Genomic DNA, 23,730 nt, shown 5'->3' on the forward strand with positions numbered 1-23,730 from the left:
ACAATGAGAAGATTTAAATTTGAAAATATGTTTTTATTGATGGAAACATTCCGCTTTTGTCACCTCTGCGGTTCTCATGTCACAAATTAGAAAACACAAAGACTTGAAAAGTAAAATCCATTTCTCAGGGAAAACAAAGACATTTCTTCCAATGAACATAAAATTGACGTTTTCTGACAAATCTGTTTGAGTGTGCTCACATTGGTCTTCATCATAATTCCAAATCAAAGACTTCATGACTACATTGTTATTATTTCTCACAAACAGGAAAACGCTCTCTCCCTGGTGTGTCTCTTTCCCTGGAGCTTTGTGTTAAATCTTTATGTGATATATCTTACATCCCAGCAAATCACTCCAAAGACGATACGTTGACATCAACGGCACCGACACACTTGTGTCTGGTCACCTGGTACTTGTACCTGAAGGTCTTATCGCAGGTGTTGCAACCGAACGGCTTCTCCCCGGTGTGCGTCCTCATGTGTATCATCACGTATTTTTTCCTGGAGAATCTCTTATGGCAAACAGGGCAGGTGCAATTCCCTCCCACGTGCATTCTCATGTGTAACTCCAAACAGTCCTTCCGGGAGAAACCCTTGCAACAAAGCGAGCAGGTAAAGGGTTTCTCTCCTATATGCGTTCTGGTGTGCAGCAGCATTTCGCACTTATCTCGGAAGCTTCTAGCGCACACGGTGCAGGAGAAGAGGGTCTCCCCCGTGTGGGTCGTCATGTGTCTTTTCAAGTGTTCCTTGAAAGAAAAGCTTTTGGCGCAAACTAAGCAAGTGAAATGTTTCTCTCTGTTGTGCATTGTCATGTGTCGCTTCAAACTTTCCGTGCGGCCGAACGATTTCCCGCATTCGGAACACATGAACCTCTTGAAGCTCTTGCCGGATTCCACGGCGTCTTCAGCGTTGTTGCCTCGCTCGCTTCCGGAAGAGTGTGACACGGCGTCTTCCGGGTCCGATGGCGGAGCCGCGTCGTGGAGTTGCGAGCGAGAAGCACGAGCGTGATCTCCCGCGGCTGTCGTCGCGTGTGAACTGGTGGAAACGGGCAACTCGGGGGCATGCTTTCTCATGTGCGTCGTCATTTTGGACCTCTCTCGGAATCTTTTCGGGCAAAATAAACAGGAAAAGGGTTTCTCTCCGGTGTGTATTCGCATGTGTCGGACTCTGTGATGCTTTAGAGAGAATATTTTGGGGCAAAACAGGCAAGCGAAAGGTTTCTCTCCGGTGTGCGTCCTCATGTGTCGGTTCAAAGTTCCCTTCCGGCTGAAGGTCTTGCCGCATTCGGAGCAGTTGAAGAGTCGCTTGCCCGCGGCTTTGCTATCCTTAGAACGCTTAGAACATTCTTTGGCGTCATCACTGCAATCGGTCTCGGACGACGTGACGTCACGCTCGTCCATATCGGACGGCGGAGTCTTGCTGTTGTGTGCTTGTGACCTTCTGCCAGCATGTCTGTTCTTCTCGCTTTGACTGCAACGAAGCTGGTAAGGGGAAACTTTGTTTTCAATGTCTTCGTGTTTCACAGGGTGATCAGAGGTGACATCTGCCGCCTTCAGATCTGGAAGTTGCTCTGAATCCTGACTGCTCCACACGTCTTCCTCTTCTTCTTTAATGTGCTCCACAGCAGAGATCCACTCTCGCTGAGGCTCAGGAGAAATTTCTACCGGATGCTGGGTGTCTGCAGAACAGAAAGATTGGAACTTTTAGGGACCAAAGCAATATTGGGCAATTCTGGCCCTAAAACAGTGTACAATATTTTCACTGTAAGTGGTCAATTTGAAGGCGTTGACAGAAAAATGGTCAAGTAAGTTAGAAAACCAACATTTTATGATGCTATGTAACACAATTTGGGCTAAATAGAACGTAAATACTGGACGTGGACTCGCCTCGCTGGCCACGCACACAAACATTGACAAATCACAGCCAACCGACTTATTTAAGGCAGCGGTGCTGAATGATGAAATGGAAAAATGGCGACAGACGATGACAAGTTAAAACGTAAACAAACCAGTTCCATCAATCCCAGACTGAGGCGTGAAAACAGCTTCCAAGAGTTCGCGTTGCCGCTCGTTCTCCTCTTTCGATCGACAAAGTTCCTCCTCGTACTCCGCTATGGTCTTCTCAAACAGTTGGAAAATCTCTTCCACGGCCACGTTTAGTCGTCGCTTCACCAACTCTCGCAACATTTCCACTTTGCACATTTTTGGTTTTCCAGTCACGCTGGCGCTTTGCTTGTATTGCTAACTTCCGGGTTTCTTCTTCTTCGGATATAGAGGTAATCGTAATTGTGTTCCGACACTGCCATCGTCTGGTGACACGTAGACATTTCTGCAAGGACCTCCCAAGGTTGCGACGAGTTCAGTTTCTAGGTTGTAAAATAAATGTAACGTTATCAAAGCCACTATTATAAATTACCCACCTGTCGGTTAACATTGTAAATAGAGAATAAGAGCGAAAATGATTATATACAACAAAGCTTTCTGTGATAGAGATTTATTAAGACCACAAAGTAAATTACAGATACGCACGGGTATTTATTTATTCCCAGTACAAATATGACTCTTGACCTGAGACCGAAATGTGAATTTCTCATTACAGGTGTCACAGCTGAAGAGTTTCTCCCCAGTGTGCGTCGTCATGTGTATCACGATATAAGCTTTATTGGCGAAGTTTTTAGAACACACAGGGCATGTAAAAGGTTTCCCCGCTGAATGTCTTTTCATGTGGCTCGTCAGATATTTCCTGGTGGAGAAACTTTTGCCGCAGACGGAACAGTCAAAAGGCTTTTCGCCCGTCTGCGTGTGCGTCATCATGTGCGACAGCATGTGTGACTTTCTTGCGTAGGTTTTGTTGCAAACTTCACAATTGAAGGGTCTCTCCCCAGTGTGCGTCCTGGAGTGCGTCTGCAAATGCGCTTTTGTTACGAAACATCTGGAACACACCGAGCAGGTGAAAGGTTTCTCCCCAGTGTGTATCCTGGCGTGCAGCCGCAAATGTGATTTTGATAAGAAACCTTTTGCACACACCGAGCAGGTGAACTGTTTCCCTCTGGAGTGTAGCTTTTTGTGAGCAATCATGTTTTTCTCCCTAGAGAGCACTTTATCACACACGGGACACTTGAAAGACTTCTTGTTTGTGCACGACAACACGTGAGTGGTCATTTTTAACTTCTGGACAAGCGTTTCCCCACGTTCGGATGGACCGCTATCAACATTAGACCTCACGTTAGTAATATTTGTATCGGCGCCGTGATCAGAATTAGAATGGTGTGACATTCTGTCGTCCAAATCTGATGGTGGAGCGGAGTTGTCTGGTTGCGACGCTCCACTGTGTTGACTTGAGCTACTGTCTCTGTTCTCCTCACTGCCATGAAGCGGTGACAACAGAGCCTCGTTATCTTCACTCTTCACAAAGACGTCAGCCTCCACGTCCTCTTCTTCTTCTTTAACTTGCACATCTTGACTGGTCACCAACCCCTGCTGAACCTGGACCTCTAACAGGCACAAGCACAAATAGTCGTTCCCAAAGAGCATCGGGCTTAATTTGTGAAGACAATCAGTGGCAAAAATGAAGAACTATCACCTAATGTTAACAGGTTGTGGCTCTGGGATGAGGTCTCGGCAGAGTTGTCTGGTTGTGATGCTCCACAGTGTTGACTTGAGCTACTGTCTTTGTTCTCCTCACTGTGATGAAGCTGTGATAACAGAACTTTGTTATCTTCACTCTTCACAAAGACAAGAGTCAATGTGCCCGGGGTGACGTCAGCCTCCACGTCCTGTCTGGTCTGCATGTCCTCTTCTTCTTCTTCTTTTTTAACATGCACCTCTTGACTGGTCACCAACGCCTGCTGAACCTGGACCTCTACAGGCACAAGCATAAAACACAAATAGTGTTACCAAAGAGCGTTGGGCCCAATTTGTGACGACAATCAATGAAAAAAAAAAAGTAACAGCTCATGTTAATAATTGGTGGCTATCGGCCATTTTGAGTGCGAGGAATGTGAGCAAAAGCAAACAAATCTGCTCCATGGTGCCCAACAACCTGAGTCATGTTAACAGCGTTCACTTGGTCGAATTAGTTGGAACAAAATGGAAAAAAAAGGTGAAGTAAACGCCAAACCTGCTCTGTCCAGTCGAACTTGAGGGTTGAGAATAGCGTCAAGGAGGTCGCGTTGTCGCTCGTTCTCCTCTTTGGTCCGACAAAGTTCCTCCTCATACTCAGCTATTGTCTTTTCAAATAGTTCAACTATCTCTTCGACTGCATTATCTAGTCGACGCTTCACCAACGTTCTCAACATTTGGATTTTGCACATTTTGGCGTCGTCGGAACGTGTCGCGAGCAAGGTAGCTCCCTGGTTTTCCTTAGGCAGTGGTCGTAAAGGGTCAAAGAGCAATAAAAAAAAAAAAAAAAAAAGGAATGGGTCGCACAGGTATGAGGTCACACTATCGATAAATAATCGATGAATGCGTATTAAAGTATTTACTTTAACGGATTGCAAATTGCAACCCGCTCATATTGAATTTAATTAATGTAAAAAATGTCTTACTTAAGGGCAAACATTATACGTTATTATGTAAAAAAAAAAAAATCGCGTTTTTCCTTATGAGCAAATATGTCACTTCCTGCTACCCGTTGCTTCACGATGATTGGTCGAGGGAAAAGAAACATGGCGCTCCCCGCGGAATAGCAAAAGTAAGCGACTTGTGTGAATATTAGAAACATAAAAAGGAGATTTCAAGTTCGTTCATCAAAACTTACTTTGGACGTAACGTTGGAGGAAAATAAAGGTGAGATTATCGTCGTAAAAAAACGACTTCAACCAGAGAATTAAAAACAAATAGCACAGCGGTAACTGTAGAATGACAAGATAACTTTACATTTTCTTGTATCGTTTTGTATTATTAAGCACAAACGATGCCATCCTTCCGGCAAGTCGGAGAGAAGCAGCTTCCCAACCCCGTGCTGTGCATGGCATGGTCGCCCAAAAGAGATCTCATCGCTTTGGCCAGTACAACTGGAGAGGTACGCTCAGGAAGAAATAATTGCTAGTCATCTATTCTATTGTAATAATTCCAATATTGTTTTTGTAGTTGCTGTTGCACCGCTTAGCCAGTTTCCAGCGGGTTTGGAGCTTGGCACCCAGCGAGCACATCGGGAAGGAAATCACTGCACTCGCCTGGAGACCTGATGGCAAAAGTGAAGCAACGCTTGTTATCGATTTAAAAAAAAAAAATGGTCCTAATGAGTCATTTTCTTCTCCTGGTTGCTCAGTTCTGGCTTTCAGCCTTGGAGACACCAAGCAGGTGGTGTTGTGCAGTGTGGAGAAAGCGGAGATCCTGCATGTGTTCCACATGCAGAACCCCGTCAGCTGCATGCACTGGATGGAGGTGACGGAGGAAAGCAGGTTGGCATTTATGCCTTCAAGTTGGCCAAAATGAATTACTTTCAAGACCCTTAAAAATGAGAAAAATGTGTGTTCTCCAGTGTCCTTGGATCCTTTTGTCAGTCAGAGGATGAATCCAAGCTGTTCCTCCCCAAATTAGCTTCTCTCCCCAAGAGGTAAGAAGACTAAATCAAGAACATCTTCTCGGGTGAGCTAATTTCTTTTTTTTTTTTTTGTTCTCCAGCTACAGCACAACATCGAAGCTCTTCAGGTGAAGTCATTTTTGCACTTGTTTTGAAGCATAATCAAAATATATTCATATCCAGTCATAATGTGTTTGTTTTTTTTCTGCAGTGAGGAGAAGTCTGACGAGATCATGAACCTCCTAGGAGAAGTCAGGTACACTTTGTCTTGATGCTCCAACAGCAAAGCATAAGAGTGCTGTTTCCATTTGCTTTTGTTCTCCGTGTAGGTTGAACATACTCGTCCTCGGAGGAGACGCCGGCCATGTGGAGCTTTACGCCTACGGAATGTACAAAATTGCAACGTTACCCGAAGTAAGTCATTTTACAAGGGGGGGGGGGGGGGGAGTCATTCAGTTTCTACCCTCACCTTTAACTCCACTGCGCAGGTTTCCGGAAGCTGCCGCACCGTAAGTCTAGCCAATGACCTCAAATCTTTGGCCGTCATCACAGAGGTGAAGTCTGCCGAGGACCACGTGGAGATTTGCTTCGTTCAGGTGAGACGGTTTCACCCCAACCTAAGGATTTGTCATCACATGGGATCAAAAGTAGGGCATTCAAAATGCAGATGTTTCCCCTAATACCTTTGTCAGCTGGACACGGGCCTGCTGTCCGACTGCCTTCCCGAGCTCACCAGGATGGCTCGCAAGTTCACCCACATCTCCACGCTGCTGCAGTATCTTCACCTGTCGCTCACGTGTATGTGCGAGGCCTGGGAAGAAATCCTCATGCAGATGGACCTCCGACTCACCAAGTTTGTTCAGGTGGGCTCGGGTTCCTCTCCCAGTGCCAAGAACTGCTGTGATGGTTTCTTTTTTCACTTTAGGAAAAGAACACAAGCACGCAGGTACAGGACGAGTTCCTGGAGCTTCTTCTGTGGGGACAGTCGAGGTGAGGACGCCCAATTTCCGTTCACTTAAGAGTCGTTGAGGTCCAATGCTAACTTGGTTTTCTGACTCTGAAGTCCTGAACTGCAGGCTCTTCTCATGAACCAGCTGACTGTCAAGGTGAGCGCGAGAGCTCCTCAACTTGACCCTGTTGCACCGGACATGATTTTTTTTTCTGCCTGTTACCATGGCAGGGTCTGAAGAAGCTGGGCCAGACCATCGAGTCATCTTACTCCAGCATCCAGAAGTTGGTGATCAGCCATCTGCAGAGGTAGGAGCACGTGTTCTCTCGGGTGTCCTTTCCCCGACACGCGTCACAGCGCTCCTTTTGCTCGTCCGCCAGCGGCTCCGAGGCGCTGCTCTACCACCTGAGCGAGGTGAAAGGCATGTCCCTGTGGAAGAAGAAGTTCCAGCCGCTCGGCCTGGATTCATCCGCCATCGAAGGTAGCGTTCCGCGCAACAAGCCTACGGAAATGTTTCACATACATTCTTTTTCATTTTTGGAAACAGACGCCATCACGGCCGTCGGTTCTTTTTCCTTAAAGACCAGCGAGCTCCTGCAGTAAGTTCAACCGCGGCTTTCGGAATGATCTAGTCTCAAACGCTACACTGTGATGTGAGAGTCATTTTTTTATTTTTTATTTACATGCAGGGTGATCGACAAGAGCATGAAGAATTTTAAAGCCTTTTTCCGTTGGCTGTATGTGGGTATGTATTAAGTAATATATATATATATTTTTTGCAGCAAACATTCACCTGAACTTTTTATTTCTCTCGACAGCGATGCTGAGAATGTGCGATGAGCACGTCCCTCCGGAACTCAACAAGGTGAGATTCGTATTTAGGCGGTTTCGAACACAATTCCACCAAAAGTCACTCAGGAGCTCTCCTGAAAAGAAATTAGATTGTATAAATTAAATTATAGCTCCATTTTTAATGTGCTCCTTTAAGATGACGCAGAAGGACATCGCCTTTGTCGCCGATTTCCTCTCGGAGCATTTCAGCAAGGTGAGCCCGGCAGAAGGTTTCACGTTCCACTTTTGAGCGTCACGTTCTCGTCACAGAACGAGCAGCTCTTCGATCGCAAGGGGAAGTACTTCAATGTGGAGCGGGTCGGGCAGGTAAGCCGTGACGTAATATCCGCCGTCAAGCCTTTTCTGTCTTTTAAATTGCGCAACCCTTGCTCGTTTCCTGACGTTTGTAGTATCTGAAGGATGAGGACGAGGACCTGGTCTCGCCCCCGAGTACTAAGGGCAACCAGTGGCTCAGGTTTTTGCAAGACAGCACACACCTGAGGGGTGATTTTCCACTTCTGGTTTGCGTACTTTTTTTACGAGCTTATTTGCAAAAAAAAAAAGCTTATTTTGTGTGCATGTGGTTTTTTTTTTTTGGTCTAGAGAGCCCGCTGCTGTTTCCTTCCTTTCCCCAAAAGTCTTTGCATTTTGTCAAGCGGATGATGGAGAACGTGATCGAGCTGTGTCTGCAGAAACCGGCGGTGAGGCTCCCGAGCGAAATCGACATTGAGCGATTTGAAACAAAACATGAGGTCATGTGACGCTTTCTCGTGTGCAGGAAGTTATCGGGAAGTCTGTGAAGCAGGCTACTTTTCTGCCTCTCTATTCAGCACCACAGCGGTTGGATCTCTCATTTGTCTTATTCCAAATACCGTTTATGATTAAAAGTCTAATTTTTTTTTTTTTTTTTAACCTCCAGCTCTGAAAACACGCCGCGACTTTTTGAGCTTCCATCCTTGTAAGTAAAATGTAATAAGTGACCATAAATGTTCAATGCATAATTTTTTTTTTGTATTCATTCCACAGGTGGAATGACAAGAAGACCAAAATGCACTATGTGGTGTTTTGCATGCCGCACGTTTTGCCGCACAAACTCTTCTTGCTGCGTAAAGCAAGTGACCCAAACAGGTAGCCTATTTTTACTTTTCAGACTCATTTTGGTAAGTCACTCACTTGAGTGCTTCTCGCAGACACATCCCCAACAGTGTGGCGTCCCTCCACCTGAGCCGCCATCTCGACGCCTCAGACGGCGAGAACGTAGAGCAACGGTGAGTGACAGCTAGAGAGCGAGGTGATACCCGACCGATCTTCGATTTATAGTCTTGTCTGTTTTTTTCCAGGCCGCAGGATGTCTACAGCTGCCTGGATGCTCGCTACTATAACGACGAGATGCTGACCGTGGTCCTTCAGGGAACAGAAGAAGACAACGGTCGCAGCGTCCTGGCGCAGGTTCCTCTCTCTTCCATCCTCAACTGTGAGAAGGAATTCAACTGGATGCCCAACATGAGGTGCGTTGCCTCAAATGATTTTAATTCATTTAAAAATGGGATGCTAATCTGCTGTGCAATAAAACTTGACTTCTTCATACTGGTGATACTTTTTGGTGAAATAATTTGATAAATGTCATGAACAGAATGTTCCAACTTTTGGCGATACCAAATTATGAATGCTCCACATTAAGATTTTCCACTTGTACCTTCAGGTTGGATCAGCAGAGCGGCAACATTCCATGCCAAGGCCCGATGCTGGGAAATCAGAGGCGGGAACTGGATGGCATGAAGGCGCAGTTTGTCGCAGTCAATGGCATCCGAGAAGTAGCCTGTGTGGTAAGCGTCAACCTCAGGTGGATTTATTCTAACATTTATTTTTTGCCAATCTGCTAAAATAAAGGATTAGACCTACCGGACATGGTGAGCTATCTTTGACTCTTTCCACCTCCCGCCTCGCAGCTAAGCGAAAATCTGAGGCACCTCCGCGTCTTTGAGATGGACATGGAAGAGGAGGACGACGAGCCGCAGAACGACACAGCCGAGCCGGATGCCCTTGACGCAACCATGACAAGCCAGGGAGACGAGAATGCCGAGGCTGGAAACGACGAAGCGGGGAAAACAGAGGAGCACTTGGAGTCAGAGGAAACATCTGAACTTTAGATGGACTTGTTCACTTGCTTTTGTTACTTTTTCATAAAAAGTAAAATAATAATAATGCAGCAGTCATTGTCTTTAAATAAAGATTGTACGTGCTTATCTATTTGCCTTTCCATATTCTAACATTCATATATTTTATTATATGAATTGTAATTGCCGAAGTCTACATGTAATTGTATGTTTCGCCACTAAGCGGCGCTCTTGTATCGCTAACGATAGTTGAAAGTTTTACATGGTGCGCAATTTATTTTTGTGTGAATTAGTTTTCCTTTTCTTGTTATTCGTATGTAATTTGTAGCTGTTAATATTAAGTTACAAGATAAACCAAAAGGAAGTCGAACTTCGAGGGCACTTCCTGTTTCCGGAAGTGACGTGTGATGCAGCAGCGTGATAGGAAACAGCTACGCGTTACCGCGAAGTTTAAAAGTTCAAGTAATTCAAGTAAAGTACCCCGTTTGTTCACTTTCAAGCCAAAGTGGTATGTATGTTCTGTAAAACCAAGTTTATGTCATTGTACACCATTTCGTTTTGTCTACGGTGATATCAAAGAAAGCTAAGCTCACAGTATACATCAGTACTCAAGAAGGCTTGTAAACGTAAATGGCGACAATGTGCCATCACTAAAGAAGAACTGGCCGGAAGTCAACACGTCTTGACCTTCTGCTAGTCCACGTGTTTTAAACATACGTGACGTTTTATCCGCGATTAGACTCTAGGCTCTCTGTTTAGCTTAGCATGCTAGTTAGTATAATGTTATATTTGAATACAAACTGTGACTGTACTTCTCTACGTTATTGTTCTAACCATGTATTTTCTTTTCCATGTGTCACGTAAACATCCAGCTCCTGACGATGGCGAGTCAAGGCGAGCCAGAACTCCTCCTCAGCATTAAAGAGGAGGATGTGTGGACAGGTCAAGATGAAGAACATGCAGAGTCTGCCATCAGCAGTTTTTCTGACACTATCGTGCGCGTGAAGAGTGAGGAGGACAACGAAGCTCAGGCCTCGCAGCTTCATCGCAGCCCGAGTGAAGAGAAAACAAGCAACAGAGGACCGAACGATGAAGCAGGAGTATCGCAACCGGATCGTTTTCCTCCGTTGTCAGATACGGACGAAGTGACGTCACACTCGTCTGATTACATCACGGACGACAGCGACGACGGCAAAGAATCTCCCGAGGCGATCCGCAAAGCTAAAAAACACAACAACTGCTCCGAATGCGGTAAAACTTTCCGTAGCCGTGCCATTTTGAAGCGGCACATGAAAAGAGACACGGGGGAGAAACCTTACGTGTGCTCGGCCTGCGGTAAAGCTTTCAGCCGGCGAGACTCCATGGTCTCACACATGCGCTGCCACACCGAGGAGAAAACTTTCTACTGCTCAGTTTGCACCAAAACCTTCCGCCACCGACAAAACCTGTCCACTCACCAGAGAAGTCATAACGGCAAGAGACGCTTTAGCTGCTCGCAGTGCGACCGGGTCTTCTCCGCCAAGGCCAACTTGATGCGGCACACTCTGGTGCACACTGGAGAGAAACGCTTTTTTTGCTCTGTATGTAATAAACGTTTCACCACAAAGCGGAACATGATGGGACACATGCGGAACCACACGGGCGAGAAGCCCTTCTCCTGCTCCGTCTGAAGCAAACTCTCAGGAATCTATGAAATTATGAACCACCATGTTGTTTCTGTATACAACTTAGAATGTCACACTTTTTTTTTTGTGGTAGTAAAAGTAACACAGAAGTATAATTATGGAGCAAGGTGACAAAAATGACTGGTTGAAATTGGGACCAGATAAGCACAAAAGCTTCATCCTGTTGCCTATTTTGGCAAGTCATTCGGTTACAGTGCAAAACATGTTGAATTGTGGTGAAAGTACAAGTCGAAATAAAACACACAACCCTTTTGTCTCACAGGGTATGCCGTAGCCTTCCCAAAGTGTGCGCATGCGCAGCGTGGCTTGTTGAGGGATTTGTATCCAGAAGGCAATAATCCACTTTCATTAGGAACAGCAGATCGTTTGTGATATCCTTTAAAAATGTGCAAAACGAAAATGCTGAGAACGTTGGTAATGCACCGTCTAAACGTTGCCGTCGAAGAAATTTTCCAACTTTTTGAAAAAACCATAGCGGAGTATGAGGAGGAATTTTGCCGAAACAAAGAGAAAGACGTGCGACGACAATTTAACCAATCTGATGTGGCAGCCAGCTTCGGTATGTTCTTTTAATTTTACATTATGTGAAATTCAACTCCACCTTCATCTATATGTTTTGTTGTGTGTTGCAGACTTGCAGCAGTTGTTGGTGAACAATCAAGATGAGGAGCCAGCAGATTCCACATGCATTAAAGTAGAAGAACAAAACATATGCAGCAATCAAGATGTAGAGGAGCCAGCAGATTCCACATGCATTAAAGTAGAAGAACAAAACATATACAGCAGTCAAGATGTAGAGGAGCCAGCAGATTCCACATGCATTAAAGTAGAAGAACAAAACATATGCAGCAGTCAAGATGTAGAGGAGCCAGCAGATTCCACATGCATTAAAGTAGAAGAACAAAACATATGCAGCAGTCAAGATGTAGAGCAGCTTCAAGCGCTGAAGGAGGAATCACATAAAAACATGTTTGCAGCCCCCGATGTCCGACCGAAGAGTGAAGAAGACAAAGGTCAGTCCTCGAAGCCTTGCCGCCGTCGAGGACAGAAGAACAGGGGCGGCAGAATGCCAAGGAAATCCAAAAGATCAGGCAGCTTTGAATCGGATAACACGATGTCACACTCTTCAAAATCTGATCACAACGACCACCCGAAAGAAGCTCATAAAATATCCAAAGGTGATTTGAAACATCACGCTCAAAAGAAAGACTTCATCTGTTCTGAATGCGGGAGAGCTTTCGCCCGCAAGGGAACTTTAGACAAACACGTGAGGAGGCACAGAGGAGAGAAGCCTTTCAGCTGCACCCTTTGCACTAAAAGATTCTCCACAAAGTTCGAATTGAAGATACACGTGCGAAGGCACACCGGGGAGAAACCGTTTGCGTGTCCGTTTTGCCCTCAAAGATTCCCCGTCAAGTCGAGCATGGACGTACACGTCCGCTCCAAGCACACGGGCGAGAAACCGTTCGCCTGCTCCTTTTGCTCTCAGAAATTCTTCCGCGAGTCGGCCAGAAAGCACCACGTGCAGGTTAAGCACACGGGCATCGAGCGCTTCGTTTGCTCTCATTGTCCCAAAACGTTTATCTGGAAAAAGAATGTGATAATACACATGAGGACACACACCGGCGAGAAGGCCTTAACTTGCAACGTGTGCACTCAGATGTTCTCGTACAAGTATCAGCTGGAAAAGCACCGGTGCGCCGTCGTACACACAAACGCATGAATTAATCGAAGTGGATGAATCCATCAATAACACCGGCCATTATTTTGAAAGATTTTTTTTCGAGGATCTATATCTCACATTTTTCTCTTTTTTTTCTTCTTCATTGTGTTTGTCATAAATTGAAGAAAATTGTCCGAAAAGACACAGGTACAACTGTTAATATATATGTAGAATATGGTTAAAGATCATTGATATTTGAAGAAATAAAAATTGGATTGAATAATAATTCATTCTTGGTTTTATTTATATATTTTATTCTGGAAATGTTTCTACTTACATGGTTGGTGGATGGTTAAAATACTTGTCGAGTTTTGGTTGACAATAAACGCAAACGCAAATAATTTTATCCCTGACGGCGTACCGTAATGACGCCGGCTGAATATGCGCATGCGCGATATGGTTTATGGGTCGTAAATGTTTGAATGGGCATTTTGGGTAATCACAATCCACAAAAGAGCACATTTCTCCCCCTGAGAAGGAAATAAGAACACCAGATTTCGAACCTTGTCGCGAAGCAGAGCGTTTCAAAATGTGTGAAGTGAACAATTTGAGAGCGTTGGTGAAGCAGCGACTTGACGTGGCCGTCGAAGAGATTTTCGGACTGTTCGAAAGAACCATGGCGGACTACGAGCAGGAACTTCTCCGAACCAAAAAGGAGAACGAGCGACAACGCCACCTACTCGACGCTATTCTTAAACCTCAAGTTCGACTGGAAAGAGCAGGTTTGGAGTTTACTTCACCTTTTTTGTGAACGATGTTTGTTTGCTATTGTTCACGTGGTCACATTTCTCCCACACAAATAAAATGGCCGAGAGCCACGAGGTGTTAACATTAGATGTTAGTTCTTCATTGATTGTCTTCACAAATTGAAAAACCTTTCGATAATGTTTAAAATCATCATTCTGGACTACTCGCAGATTTGTTTACAAAAATCACAGAATCAGAGTGTTGTCTTTGTTGTAATTGACCGCCGTCGCAATCAAGGAAGCCACCATTTTTGTTTTGCCCGTTTTATTCTAAGCTCTACGACAAAATAGATGCATCAAATGCAACGATGAGCGATTCATTTTCATCACTTGGATTATTATGTACGAAAAGTCAAGAATATTGGGTTGTTTTTTTTACATTTGTATAGCAAACCCAATAAATCAACTATCAGTCCCAATACACAAGTTGTGTTTTCTTTGTGTGTTGCAGATGTGCAGCACATGTTGGTGGAGAGTCAAGTAATGGTGGATGAGCCTGCCGAGCCCCCCCACGTTAAAGAAGAAGAGGTGTGGAATAGTCAAGCTGGGATCACACTGTCTGCTGTCCATGTAAAGAGCGAAGACAACAACGACAAGAGCGAAGACAACAACGACAAGAGCGAAGACAACAACGACAAGAGCAAAGACAACAACGACAAGAGCAAAGACAACAACGACAAGAGCAAAGACAACAACGACAAGAGCAAAGACAACAACGACAAGAGCAAAGACAACAACGACAAGAGCGAAGACAACAACGACGGTCAGCCTTTGCCACGTCAAAGCGAGGACAACCGAGGTGGCAGGTTGAGACGGTGCTCGCCGGCAGAAGCCGAAGATCTCCACTCGCGAGCAAACTACTCGGCGCCGCTATCCGATACGCAAGATATCCCGACGTCCCGCTCCTCCAACACCGACAACACTAAAGTTTCGGCCGCCAAAAGTAACCCAAAACCCAAATGCTCCTTATGCGGTAAATCGTTTGCCAATAAAAGCGTTTTAAAAAAACACATGGTCACGCACACGGGTGAGAGACCGTTTCCGTGCTCAGTGTGCAATAAAAGATTCTCCATTAAGAATTACATGGACAGACACATGAGAATACACACGGGCGAGCATCGCCATTCCTGCTCAATTTGCGGCAAAGGATTCCGAGATAACTATGACGTGAAAGGTCACATGGCCATACACACCGGCCAGAAACGGTACTCGTGTTCGATTTGCTCTAAAGGTGTGTCCTGTCGCTCGTCGCTGCGGAATCACATGAGAACACACACCGGGGAGAAACCCTTTACCTGCCCCGTTTGTGGGAAAAGGTTCTCCACGGGCTCATCGCTCGGCGTGCACATGAGACTACACACGGGGGAGAGACCTTTTGCCTGCCCCATCTGTCCCAAACGTTTCACCCGTAAGGACACACTCACTGAACACGTTAAGCGTCACAATAAGCGTCGCGCTGACAGTCAGCAATAACAGTGGCGCAATGCTGTCGCCGATTGCTTATAGTCAAAATGCCACAAACAGATGAATTAACAACAAATGTGATCGAATCATGGAACAATTTTGTCAAAAGTAATCATTCTCTGATTTTTCTAGACCTTCACGGAAGCAGACTGATTGTTTTTTTTAATCCAAATAAAACTTTTGCAAACATCTGTGTTTACTTTGGAAAACAATGATCGTCAATTCTTGTGGGATATTGCTTAGTTGTTCTGAATCACAAAATAATCCCAAATAATTGTTAATAAACACTGTTAGGGATGTTCCGACTCTAACTTATTTTGCAAGAACCACACGGGAGACAGTATGCCCTTTGAACACTTGCAAGTGGAGAATTTGTTCGTTACTGTAGCTACAGCAATGTCCGAACAAAGTCTGCCGTTGGAGTCATGCAAGAGGCTATTTATTGAGAGAAGAAGGGTGGGGCTGACAATTTACATGTGTGGTGGCCAAGGTGGGGGTGACAATTTACATGTGTGGTGGCCAAGGTGGGGGTGACAATTTACATGTGTGGTGGTCACCTCAGCAAATAGTTAACCACTTCAGAGGGTCCCGGTTAAAACAAAGTTTATCATTCCAGTCCACATCCCAACATAATCATACGATCAAAATAGTTCATAAACCCTAACAAACACTAATAATGACATAGAATAATCTATTCTGAAAATATTCGATAGTGAAAGTCCTACTGTAATGTATACGAGCCGTTACAATCCTGACTAAACTCTTGCCTCTCCACTAAAATGTATCACTCCAACATACTTTGTTGGGAATTTTTTTCTTTCCAAAACTGTTCAGATTAAAATACATCGATTCAATAATAATTAATCAAACAGTAAAGAATGAACAGCATGAAGAAAATTATTTGTAGTCTTCAAGTCAATCCAGAAGGTGGCAGCAAACCACGGTCGTGCATCTTGATTGCCACCATCATCTTTCTACGCTGCTATTGTATATTTCTAATTGGTCAAAATGACACTAATTGTTTTTTAGTTAATTGCTTTATTTCATAGCAGGACTATATTATTTTGCTTTATTTTCAACAGTTTTTGGTTGTGGACACCTAATTGTAGGGTTTTTGGCGGACAGAGCCCATTTAAAAAAAATAATTTCCCGTGAGAGCCATACCATTTAAAAACAAAACAAAAAACGATGGGCTAAATACTATTAAATGCATGTATTTTAATTAAGACCAACGATTTTTGGAGTGTATTAATGTATTCTTTCTAATAAACGTTTTTATATTCAAGCCTAAGAAAAAAAACTCACCATTAATGAGACTTCTGGGGCTGCATTGTTTTGCTGATGGCTTTGTAGTCTGGATGAGGTTGAGCTTCATGCAGGTGTTGAGGCTCTCATCAGTCATAATGGCCCGATTGTAACGGTTCTTGATGACAGAGTTTGAGTATCTTTTCTTTATCCGCGAAGTCGTCCATAAATGTTGAAATACTCACTTTCCGTTCCTCACAATTGCTAAGGCTCCAGATAAACTAGCTGAATGGAAGTCATACACGAAATTGCTGTTGACAAGCTTGGACCTCCAAATGCCAATTTGGACCCCTGGGCTAGGGTTTCCAACTAGGGTTGGTTTTAAACTACTCTAAATTGTAAAAATTACAAGTATAAAATACGCAGTACATGGAATGTAAATATTGCATTTTATTAATGAACACAGACCTAAATATTTACATACAACTATGTGGAGCAACAACAATGGCAGATGAAATGTAGCCGTGACCTCTTGTGGGGTCCAAATAAAAGAAAATCGAAAAATGTACACAAATTTTACCCAAGTACTGTATACAGAGCCCTCGGTTTTCACAGTGAACATTGTGAACCACATATAACGTATGTGAACCACAGTATAATGTCATAAAACCTTAGAAACCCTGAGTCAATATTAAAACGAACATAAGTTAAAATAAAATACATCAGTACCAGTGCATACATTTATTAAATATACACAGAAACTCCCTTGCATTCGTTTGAATATCAAAGCGAGCCAAGTTTTTATGATACACGTTCAGCACATGGGTTCAGTTCCGACACTTGAGAAAAAAATACTTCACACAGTATTGTCAGCAAAAAAATAAATCAACTGCAATCTTCTGCTGTAAAAACATTCCTACAGCTTCGGATCTTTGGACTGCAACCAAGTGTAACATTAACCCTAGTTTTACATTTCCTGTGTTAAAGATAAGTCCAAATATTACAAAGAATTTCCCCCCCTGCAATTTTAGGCAGCTTTTGGTACCATTAAAAAAAGTGGAACAAGGAAATCGTTTGTTTACTCCTGCACACACTTTGACGTCATTGCAAAGATTCGATTCTTTAAGCTGCCCCTCCGATCATTTACGTCCTCAAGAATCCTGTGATATGATTTTAATTACTTTGACCATGTTTTTCAACTGTAATTCCTTGAAGATCATTTTTTCTTTTTATAAATACAAACTATCAGTAGCATAAAAAAAAGATCTCTCCAAATTTGACCTTTTGACATTTTCTTTTTAACCTTGGGATTGTAATCAAGCAATGATTCACGTTGAACATAAAAGGAAATTTCCGAAAAGAAGAGGTTGAACCGATTCCTTCCGGTGACGGCGGCTGATTATCCACACAACGTCCGGCGTAGTGGGTGTGTCCGACCGCCTGGCCCCATGACGACAATCTCTGCTTTCACCTGACGGTCACATCCGCCGAAGTACATGTAAGCGTACGGTCGTGTATTCTATGCCACATGAGGTACATCTGAGCCGGGAGGAATCGGTGGACCAGCAGCATATCTTTATAGTAGCAAGGATCGTACGCGTCGAGATTTTTGGCGGGGATGTACAGTCCTGCTGTCTTCACCCCCATGTGCGAGCTGGGTCCAAGTCCCGCTTTCTTCAGACACATCCCCATGTAAACGTCATCGATGGGAAGGAGAGTAATGGAACGGGACATCTTGAGGATGGTGGAAGCTGTGTAGCCTGACAGCAAGAATCCCCCGCCTCCGCAATAGGGGGGATACGAGTTCGACTCCTGCACCTGAACCGGGATGTAATATTTGCTCCCAGGGGACCTAATGGGTCCTACGTTGTAGATCAGGTGACCGGTGAAGAGATGTTTCCGTCCATCGTTGTCTTTAAGACTCTGGAGGAACTCCACCATGTTGTCCGTGTTGGCGAAAACGTCGTCGTCACCGTTTAACATAAAGCGAGCGTTTGGGCAGTTTCTTTCCATCCATTCCAGGAAAAGCAGTTGCTTCAAGGTGAGGTTGTAAAAGGAGTCCGCAAAATCCCATTGGATGATGTCTTTGTACTCGCGTTGCTCTGCTTGGAGGAGCTTGTTCAGCCTCATCTTCTCAAATCCTCCATTGGTGGTACCCGAGAGGAAGATCCTTCTGATCCAAACCCCGTTGTGTAGTCTCTCCTTCGCCCAGGTCTTGCGCAACACCTCTCGCCGCTCGTAGTTTCCAGGAGAGCTTTTAATGGCCAATAGGAGGAAAACATCTCCCGATTGCTCGACTCCGCCACATTTCTCAGGAACGTCCAGTAGCATAGGAAAATGGCGACAGTGGCGATAGTACAGAAAGTCTTGAATATTAACAGGAAGAGCGGCAAAGCCTGACATGTTGGCTACGGATGTGTTTTGATGACAAACTTCATTTGCCCAGAAGGTTTTGGTTTGGATGGTGGGCTCCAGAATGCCATTGTGGTCCTCTTTCAGGCCTGATTGGAGGCCAATGTTCTTTTGGTCTATAAAATCCAAAAGGAAGTGGATGATCAACACGCTCAGACTTCCAAGCAGCAAACATGTCCGGGTTCTCACGTGTATCATTGTCAGAACTCTGCTGAGACCAAAAAAAAAAAAAAAAAGCATGAGACACATACATGTTACCTTATATTTAATTAAGAATTTATTTTTTATTATTTTTATTATTTCTTTTTTAAAAATTGCATTATTTTACTCTCTTCATTTGCATACACCATTTTGAGCCCACTTGATTATTGAATAAATAATCAAATGTCATCATTAACTCACAAATACCAATTCCAAAGAACTTGTGTAAAATAATAAAAGTATGCTAAAATTTTGAAAAAACCTTTTCAATGTGAACAATTTAGTCCAAGTTGGGTTTTCAGTCCACATCCTACAAGAGCGAGGCTTGTGAAAGGACTGGAAAACATCACGCCTTGGCATTATACTGACCTCACCCTATTTTCCAACATGACCAAATCCCACTCTACTGCTAACAGCCAATAAATTTTTTTTAAAAAAAAACACACAAACGAGCAATTATAATGACACCCTCATTTCTGACGTCACAATAAAACACAAGGCATAGTTGAACAAACAACAGCACACGGAAATAATGCTTTGGGTCAAAAAACTCATGTGTGTGTGTTAATTTAAGATGTGTATAGTGCTTGGAATGTGAGAAAACGTTTCATTGTACTTTTTATATTCTAGACCACATTTAAAAGATGAAAATTGCAACACTGTAATGAATTCAAGTTTTTTTTGACACAGTGAAACAGCACCAATGGGAAAAATACTCCAATTTCCATAAACATATGTCGAGGTGTGACGAAATGATCAAGGAAGAACCAACGGTGAATAATTTTGTAATAATCTGGATTCAAATGTGGATATTGAAGTCACTATCAATGTACATTTAGAAAAATCTGAATGAACTTGGCTTCTAAAAAACGGACTTCCCCTCTTTGAAAGGGGCGTCAAATAATATATGAATTATTGATGAAAACAATTCTGTAGGGAAGGCATGATCAAATGTCAACTGTTAATATGGTTTATTGATATTTTAATCTTAATCACAGGACATTTTAATCTTGTAAAATTAAGCTTACAAGAAAACGATAGCAGGTGTGTCCACAAGGTCAAGTCAAAAGTATTTGCCGTACAATAATAGGTTGAATGTGGCGCCAGTGGTTTAAATATATTTTGATGAATATTTTGTTTGTGTAATACGAATTTGACACCTAAATCCACCTGTTGTCATTCATCTACTAGTTAGTGAAAACAGCATGAGCTGTCTACCACATTTTTACTTCTCATGACGGTAACTGAAATATTATTTGGACTTATTGATTGCTTAAACTTGAACACAACACAGAAAAGAAATGTTTTTCACAGTTTCAAATGCTACCGCAATTAGAACGAGAGCTTTTGCTGAATATTATTTTCAATTTATGCCTCCTATTGCGATTTCAATAGGGTTATCTCATTTCTCCATAATGAGTGATATCGTCACATTTTCAGCATTAGTAAATAGTACTCGACCGTTTCCAGCTACAACTGCATTCAGATTAAAAAAACAAACAACATTATTTAATTTATGATTGTCTGACATATGTCCCATGTCATTTGCGGATGGTCCCTAAAACACAACAAACATCGAACCAAGTTTTCCTCGCAAGAATAGCGGGGCTGTAATAATAAATCGATATTAAAAAGAGAAATGAATGCGTGTACTTACTTTGTAAGCGAGCTTCCTCAGCGCGTACTCACCCTTGCATTGGTGCGCGCGCGTGTGTGCGTGCGAGCGCGCGCTTGGATGGTCGGTCGGGGCTGTCAGCTCCCGAACGGGCGGGGCCACTGCAGATGGTATAGTACAGTGTAAATGTAATTACTCTGCAAAATATAAATATTTTTGGCGATTAATCTCATTATGATTTAATACAGTAATATTTTCTTGGTTTTAAAAAAAACTTTTGGGGGTACTTCACATTATTTCCATGGCAAAAATGGATTTGTATGGGTAACTTGATTGAACATGATGGTCACAGAAGATTAAAGTTATCACCTACAAATAATAAATTGAGCCAGGAGAGGAAAAGGCACATCCAACACAAGTCGAGAACACCAAAATGGGACAACTTAAGCTTGTGTTGAAAAAGTCAAGTCCAAAAAAAAAAAAAAAAAACTAAACCTGAAAATGACACCACATGAATAAAGTGCAGTGGGTGAACATGTTTAAGTTGAGAGGACCTTTCGGGGAAACATGAGTCATTGTGAGACAAGAACGTACAGCACATTATGACACTATTGCTCAATCCAGCTGGTAACTTCCTGCGATTGTATCCTAGGCTACAATATTAATACAGTTGAGCTGTTAAGGCATGTGTTGACTCGTCTTCTCTATTTCGTCTAAAATGATATCTTCATCATGTATTATTTGAATTCTTAGTATCAACTGTTAGGCTTTCCTATCAAGTCACTTTTATTCCAATGAATGTCTTCTTCATTTGGACTCTCCTTCCGTGGGATGGAAACACATGTCCATCCTGTGTCGGAGACGCTTCCGCAGCTGCAAGCGACGCCGGACCGAGATTGTATTGTATTCTTGGGCCTTTAGCTTGGCATAGTAATCTGAGAATTTGTTAAAGAGGAAGGAGATGGGCATTCCGTTCAGGATGATTCCAAAGGAGATGCAGCCAAAGGCCACCATTCGACCCAGGATCGTCACAGGGACCACATCCCCGTATCCAACAGTGGAGATGCTGACCTAAGATCGAGAAGAAGAGAAAAAAAAAAAAATGCTATACCCAGGACTGGTCGCCAGCCAAATGCAGTCCATTGACAAATAATTAGCTAACTTTGTGATTTTGAATACATTTTGCATTAGTTTCAAAGCTGTTCTTTGAAATTCTAGTTCAAGCCTTATAAGTTGATCTTCAAAATGTGTTTGTTCACCAAGTTTCTCATTTACAGGCATCTACAGTCATGTTACTTTGTGAATGAGGAAGTGACAGCTGTACAAAAGTTTCATTTTAACCGCAACCCAAAACACAAGATTGAGAGCCGCTATGGTGGCAGCCATTTCACAGCTAGTCACTATCAAACCAAATAAGTGTGCTACAGCCCAAAAGTAAATGGTGCCACTCAGTGGAAAATCAACGATAGTAAATTCCATCTACGTCATGGAACCGTCTGTACTCTTCTTCCTGAGTGGAGGTGGCGACTGAGAGTTGAAAACAGCTGGCCGCTATTATACATATTATTAACGACACCGCTCGTTAAGTGAGGCGGAACATTCCTTCAACCGAGTACTTGCTATTTTCTAGCCAGTTGATGGAGATGTATCAGATCAACACTGATGACATCACAAAAGGCATTATGGGTGGGTGTCTATACTTACTGCAGCCCACCACCAGGCGTATGGAATACTACTGATGGGAGAACCTTCCGTCTCCCTCTCGGCCGAATGCAGGAGAGCAGAGAAAGTAAAGATCCCCATGGCGATGAAGAGCAATATGCACGAGGCCTGCTGGTAACATTGGCGGAGCGTAAAGCCGAAAGCTCTCATGCCGGTTGAGTGGCGGGCCAGTTTTAGAATACGAAAGATCCGCAGAAGTTTCACCACTTTGAGGACGTGACTTAACTTGCTGACGCTCGCCAAGGTCCTAAGGTCTTCTCGTGTGTTCCCGTCACCCGAGCCAGGAATGGCTTCCAAGATGATCTGGGCGAAATAAGGCATGACTGCCACCATGTCTACAAAATTGAGGCCACTTTTCAAAAAGATTTGGATGTTTGGCGTGGTGGCAAGTCGTGTTAAATACTCCAAAGCAAAGAACACAATGGTGATGATCTCCACCCACTCCATATGGGTTTTCCCTCCAATTTGATACATTCGAAGCTCCTCCACGGTGTTGAGAGACATTGCCACGATAGAAATAAGGACAAAAAGGTTGGAGATCACACTGAAGGCTTTGGCCTGAGTCGAAGAGTAAGGATTCTCCACCAGGTTCCAAAGACTTTTCCGAATCTTCCCGAACGGCATGCCTTCGAAAAACTCGTCGTCATACTTGACCTGGATCTCACCCAGTAATTCTTGTTCCACCTTCAGGTTGTCCTTCATTTCATCCACCTTCTCCTCAAACACCATACAGCAGCAACGGGCGGTGTCCGTCAGACTCAAGCCCCAGTATGCGATTTCCTCCTCAAAGTTGATTGGGCACATTTCTCTGATGATCCACAATTCTCCGCTGGCATAAAAATGGCAGATGTGGTGGAAAAAAGCAGGATCGTGGTCAAAGAAGAATTCATCGTTTTTAACCGAGTAGTCATCGCAGAGGGTGGCGAGTCGGGCTCGGTCTGCGTCGGCCGCCAGGGAGCCGATACGAGTGTGAGGATATTTCATGGCACATTTTTTAGGGATGTGGAAAACTTTCCCGCCGACATTAAGCTTCATGTGATGTCGCTCTTTGGGTTTTTCTTCAGCCGCCGGGTGCTCTCGGTTCTCCAGAGAGCTCCAGGCTTTCACAGCATTAGATTGAGAAAAGGGAAAAGTCTTATTGTCTTTTTCACCTTTTGCCAGGCAGTTGATTGTTTGCAAACGTTTCTGAAGCTCAGCCACATCTGCGGCCATTGCACCTGCGGTTAAAAAGCAGGAAGTCGCCGTTGACGACAGAGAACAAAAAAAAAAAAAAAAGGAGAAAATCACAACAGGAAACCAGACAGGAAAATGTGTGTGCGCTGGAACATGCTAACTTGCTGAGTCGTCCCCAAAAAAATCCATGTGTTGTAAAAGGGAGTCTTTCCTGTTGACTTATTCCAGGTCACGTTGCTCGGGCAGGACGCAAAAAGCGTTTGATGCGTTAGAACAGTCACCAGGGAGTAAACGTTTGAGCCCCTTAATCTTATTGGTGAGT

The 23,730-nt window shown here is 43.6% G+C and overlaps 7 protein-coding genes across 10 annotated transcripts; 4 read left to right on the plus strand and 3 right to left on the minus strand.

Annotated features, from left to right (window-relative positions):
* Window positions 1-12: 12 nt before the first annotated feature.
* On the minus strand, window positions 13-4,406 carry LOC147047564 (uncharacterized). Its single transcript, XM_085928562.1, has 5 exons — window positions 4,119-4,406; window positions 3,582-3,860; window positions 2,546-3,492; window positions 2,008-2,239; window positions 13-1,677 (listed from the first exon to the last, which is right to left on the minus strand). The coding sequence occupies exons 1-5, from the start codon at window positions 4,309-4,311 to the stop codon at window positions 350-352; spliced, it is 2,979 nt and encodes a 992-aa protein (XP_085784688.1). The 5' UTR covers window positions 4,312-4,406; the 3' UTR covers window positions 13-349.
* anapc4 (anaphase promoting complex subunit 4) lies at window positions 4,168-9,627 on the plus strand. Its single transcript, XM_085928925.1, has 28 exons — window positions 4,168-4,786; window positions 4,906-5,021; window positions 5,090-5,195; window positions 5,271-5,403; window positions 5,484-5,558; window positions 5,627-5,653; window positions 5,737-5,781; window positions 5,855-5,939; window positions 6,014-6,121; window positions 6,218-6,388; window positions 6,451-6,515; window positions 6,589-6,631; window positions 6,706-6,782; window positions 6,855-6,955; window positions 7,022-7,073; window positions 7,164-7,219; window positions 7,293-7,339; window positions 7,463-7,519; window positions 7,576-7,632; window positions 7,716-7,809; window positions 7,909-8,006; window positions 8,084-8,145; window positions 8,225-8,263; window positions 8,332-8,433; window positions 8,496-8,573; window positions 8,646-8,813; window positions 9,008-9,131; window positions 9,255-9,627. Exons 2-28 carry the CDS (start codon window positions 4,914-4,916, stop codon window positions 9,453-9,455), a joined length of 2,379 nt encoding a protein of 792 aa, XP_085785051.1. The 5' UTR covers window positions 4,168-4,786; window positions 4,906-4,913; the 3' UTR covers window positions 9,456-9,627.
* A 146-nt stretch (window positions 9,628-9,773) lies between these two features.
* Window positions 9,774-11,366, plus strand: LOC147047566 (uncharacterized). 3 transcript variants are annotated; one of them, XM_085928978.1, is made up of 2 exons: window positions 9,774-9,930; window positions 10,295-11,366. In XM_085928978.1, exon 2 carries the CDS (start codon window positions 10,304-10,306, stop codon window positions 11,090-11,092), a length of 789 nt encoding a protein of 262 aa, XP_085785104.1. In that variant the 5' UTR covers window positions 9,774-9,930; window positions 10,295-10,303; the 3' UTR covers window positions 11,093-11,366. The 3 variants fall into 3 exon arrangements, with proteins under 3 accessions (XP_085785104.1, XP_085785106.1, XP_085785105.1); XM_085928980.1 differs by having other exon boundaries at window positions 9,798-9,893; XM_085928979.1 differs by lacking the exon at window positions 9,774-9,930 and adding an exon at window positions 9,954-10,114.
* Window positions 11,367-11,443: 77 nt separating this feature from the next.
* Window positions 11,444-13,056, plus strand: LOC147047567 (uncharacterized). Its single transcript, XM_085928955.1, has 2 exons — window positions 11,444-11,666; window positions 11,740-13,056. The coding sequence occupies exons 1-2, from the start codon at window positions 11,492-11,494 to the stop codon at window positions 12,828-12,830; spliced, it is 1,266 nt and encodes a 421-aa protein (XP_085785081.1). The 5' UTR covers window positions 11,444-11,491; the 3' UTR covers window positions 12,831-13,056.
* Window positions 13,057-13,189: 133 nt separating this feature from the next.
* Window positions 13,190-15,338, plus strand: LOC147047568 (uncharacterized). Its single transcript, XM_085928956.1, has 2 exons — window positions 13,190-13,552; window positions 14,028-15,338. Exons 1-2 carry the CDS (start codon window positions 13,360-13,362, stop codon window positions 15,047-15,049), a joined length of 1,215 nt encoding a protein of 404 aa, XP_085785082.1. The 5' UTR covers window positions 13,190-13,359; the 3' UTR covers window positions 15,050-15,338.
* A 1,379-nt stretch (window positions 15,339-16,717) lies between these two features.
* LOC147047569 (N-acetyllactosaminide beta-1,3-N-acetylglucosaminyltransferase 3-like) lies at window positions 16,718-20,690 on the minus strand. Of its 2 annotated transcripts, none has more exons than XM_085928960.1 (2): window positions 20,556-20,690; window positions 16,718-18,905 (listed from the first exon to the last, which is right to left on the minus strand). In XM_085928960.1, exon 2 carries the CDS (start codon window positions 18,893-18,895, stop codon window positions 17,753-17,755), a length of 1,143 nt encoding a protein of 380 aa, XP_085785086.1. In that variant the 5' UTR covers window positions 18,896-18,905; window positions 20,556-20,690; the 3' UTR covers window positions 16,718-17,752. The 2 variants fall into 2 exon arrangements, with proteins under 2 accessions (XP_085785086.1, XP_085785087.1); XM_085928961.1 differs by having other exon boundaries at window positions 16,718-18,908; window positions 20,556-20,663.
* Window positions 20,691-20,861: 171 nt separating this feature from the next.
* Window positions 20,862-23,447, minus strand: LOC147047570 (potassium voltage-gated channel subfamily V member 2-like). Its single transcript, XM_085928948.1, has 2 exons — window positions 22,218-23,447; window positions 20,862-21,584 (listed from the first exon to the last, which is right to left on the minus strand). Exons 1-2 carry the CDS (start codon window positions 23,445-23,447, stop codon window positions 21,321-21,323), a joined length of 1,494 nt encoding a protein of 497 aa, XP_085785074.1. The 3' UTR covers window positions 20,862-21,320.
* Between the last annotated feature and the right edge of the window lie 283 nt (window positions 23,448-23,730).

Source organism: Syngnathus leptorhynchus, chromosome 13, assembly GCF_054491065.1.
Source record: "Syngnathus leptorhynchus isolate UIUO chromosome 13, UIUO_Slep, whole genome shotgun sequence".
Classification (NCBI taxonomy): Eukaryota; Metazoa; Chordata; class Actinopteri; order Syngnathiformes; family Syngnathidae; genus Syngnathus; species Syngnathus leptorhynchus.

What these genes read in the sequence shown, in the direction of transcription:
- LOC147047564 (XM_085928562.1), bottom strand. Translation starts at nt 4,311, where the DNA reads ATGTGCAAAATCCAAATGTTGAGAACGTTGGTGAAGCGTCGACTAGAT. An exon ending in CCACAACCTGTTAACATTAG is followed by an intron (nt 3,493 to 3,581) that starts GTGATAGTTCTT and finishes TGTGCCTGTTAG; the next exon opens with AGGTCCAGGTTCAGCAGGGG. An exon ending in TCAAGAGTCATATTTGTACT is followed by an intron (nt 2,240 to 2,545) that starts GGGAATAAATAA and finishes CCCGGAAGTTAG; the next exon opens with CAATACAAGCAAAGCGCCAG.
- anapc4 (XM_085928925.1), top strand. Translation starts at nt 4,914, where the DNA reads ATGCCATCCTTCCGGCAAGTCGGAGAGAAGCAGCTTCCCAACCCCGTG. An exon ending in GAGGTGACGGAGGAAAGCAG is followed by an intron (nt 5,404 to 5,483) that starts GTTGGCATTTAT and finishes TGTGTTCTCCAG; the next exon opens with TGTCCTTGGATCCTTTTGTC. An exon ending in TCCGAGAAGTAGCCTGTGTG is followed by an intron (nt 9,132 to 9,254) that starts GTAAGCGTCAAC and finishes CCCGCCTCGCAG; the next exon opens with CTAAGCGAAAATCTGAGGCA.
- LOC147047566 (XM_085928978.1), top strand. Translation starts at nt 10,304, where the DNA reads ATGGCGAGTCAAGGCGAGCCAGAACTCCTCCTCAGCATTAAAGAGGAG.
- LOC147047567 (XM_085928955.1), top strand. Translation starts at nt 11,492, where the DNA reads ATGTGCAAAACGAAAATGCTGAGAACGTTGGTAATGCACCGTCTAAAC. An exon ending in TGATGTGGCAGCCAGCTTCG is followed by an intron (nt 11,667 to 11,739) that starts GTATGTTCTTTT and finishes TGTGTGTTGCAG; the next exon opens with ACTTGCAGCAGTTGTTGGTG.
- LOC147047568 (XM_085928956.1), top strand. Translation starts at nt 13,360, where the DNA reads ATGTGTGAAGTGAACAATTTGAGAGCGTTGGTGAAGCAGCGACTTGAC. An exon ending in AGTTCGACTGGAAAGAGCAG is followed by an intron (nt 13,553 to 14,027) that starts GTTTGGAGTTTA and finishes TGTGTGTTGCAG; the next exon opens with ATGTGCAGCACATGTTGGTG.
- LOC147047569 (XM_085928960.1), bottom strand. Translation starts at nt 18,895, where the DNA reads ATGATACACGTGAGAACCCGGACATGTTTGCTGCTTGGAAGTCTGAGC.
- LOC147047570 (XM_085928948.1), bottom strand. Translation starts at nt 23,447, where the DNA reads ATGGCCGCAGATGTGGCTGAGCTTCAGAAACGTTTGCAAACAATCAAC. An exon ending in ACGCCTGGTGGTGGGCTGCA is followed by an intron (nt 21,585 to 22,217) that starts GTAAGTATAGAC and finishes TCTCGATCTTAG; the next exon opens with GTCAGCATCTCCACTGTTGG.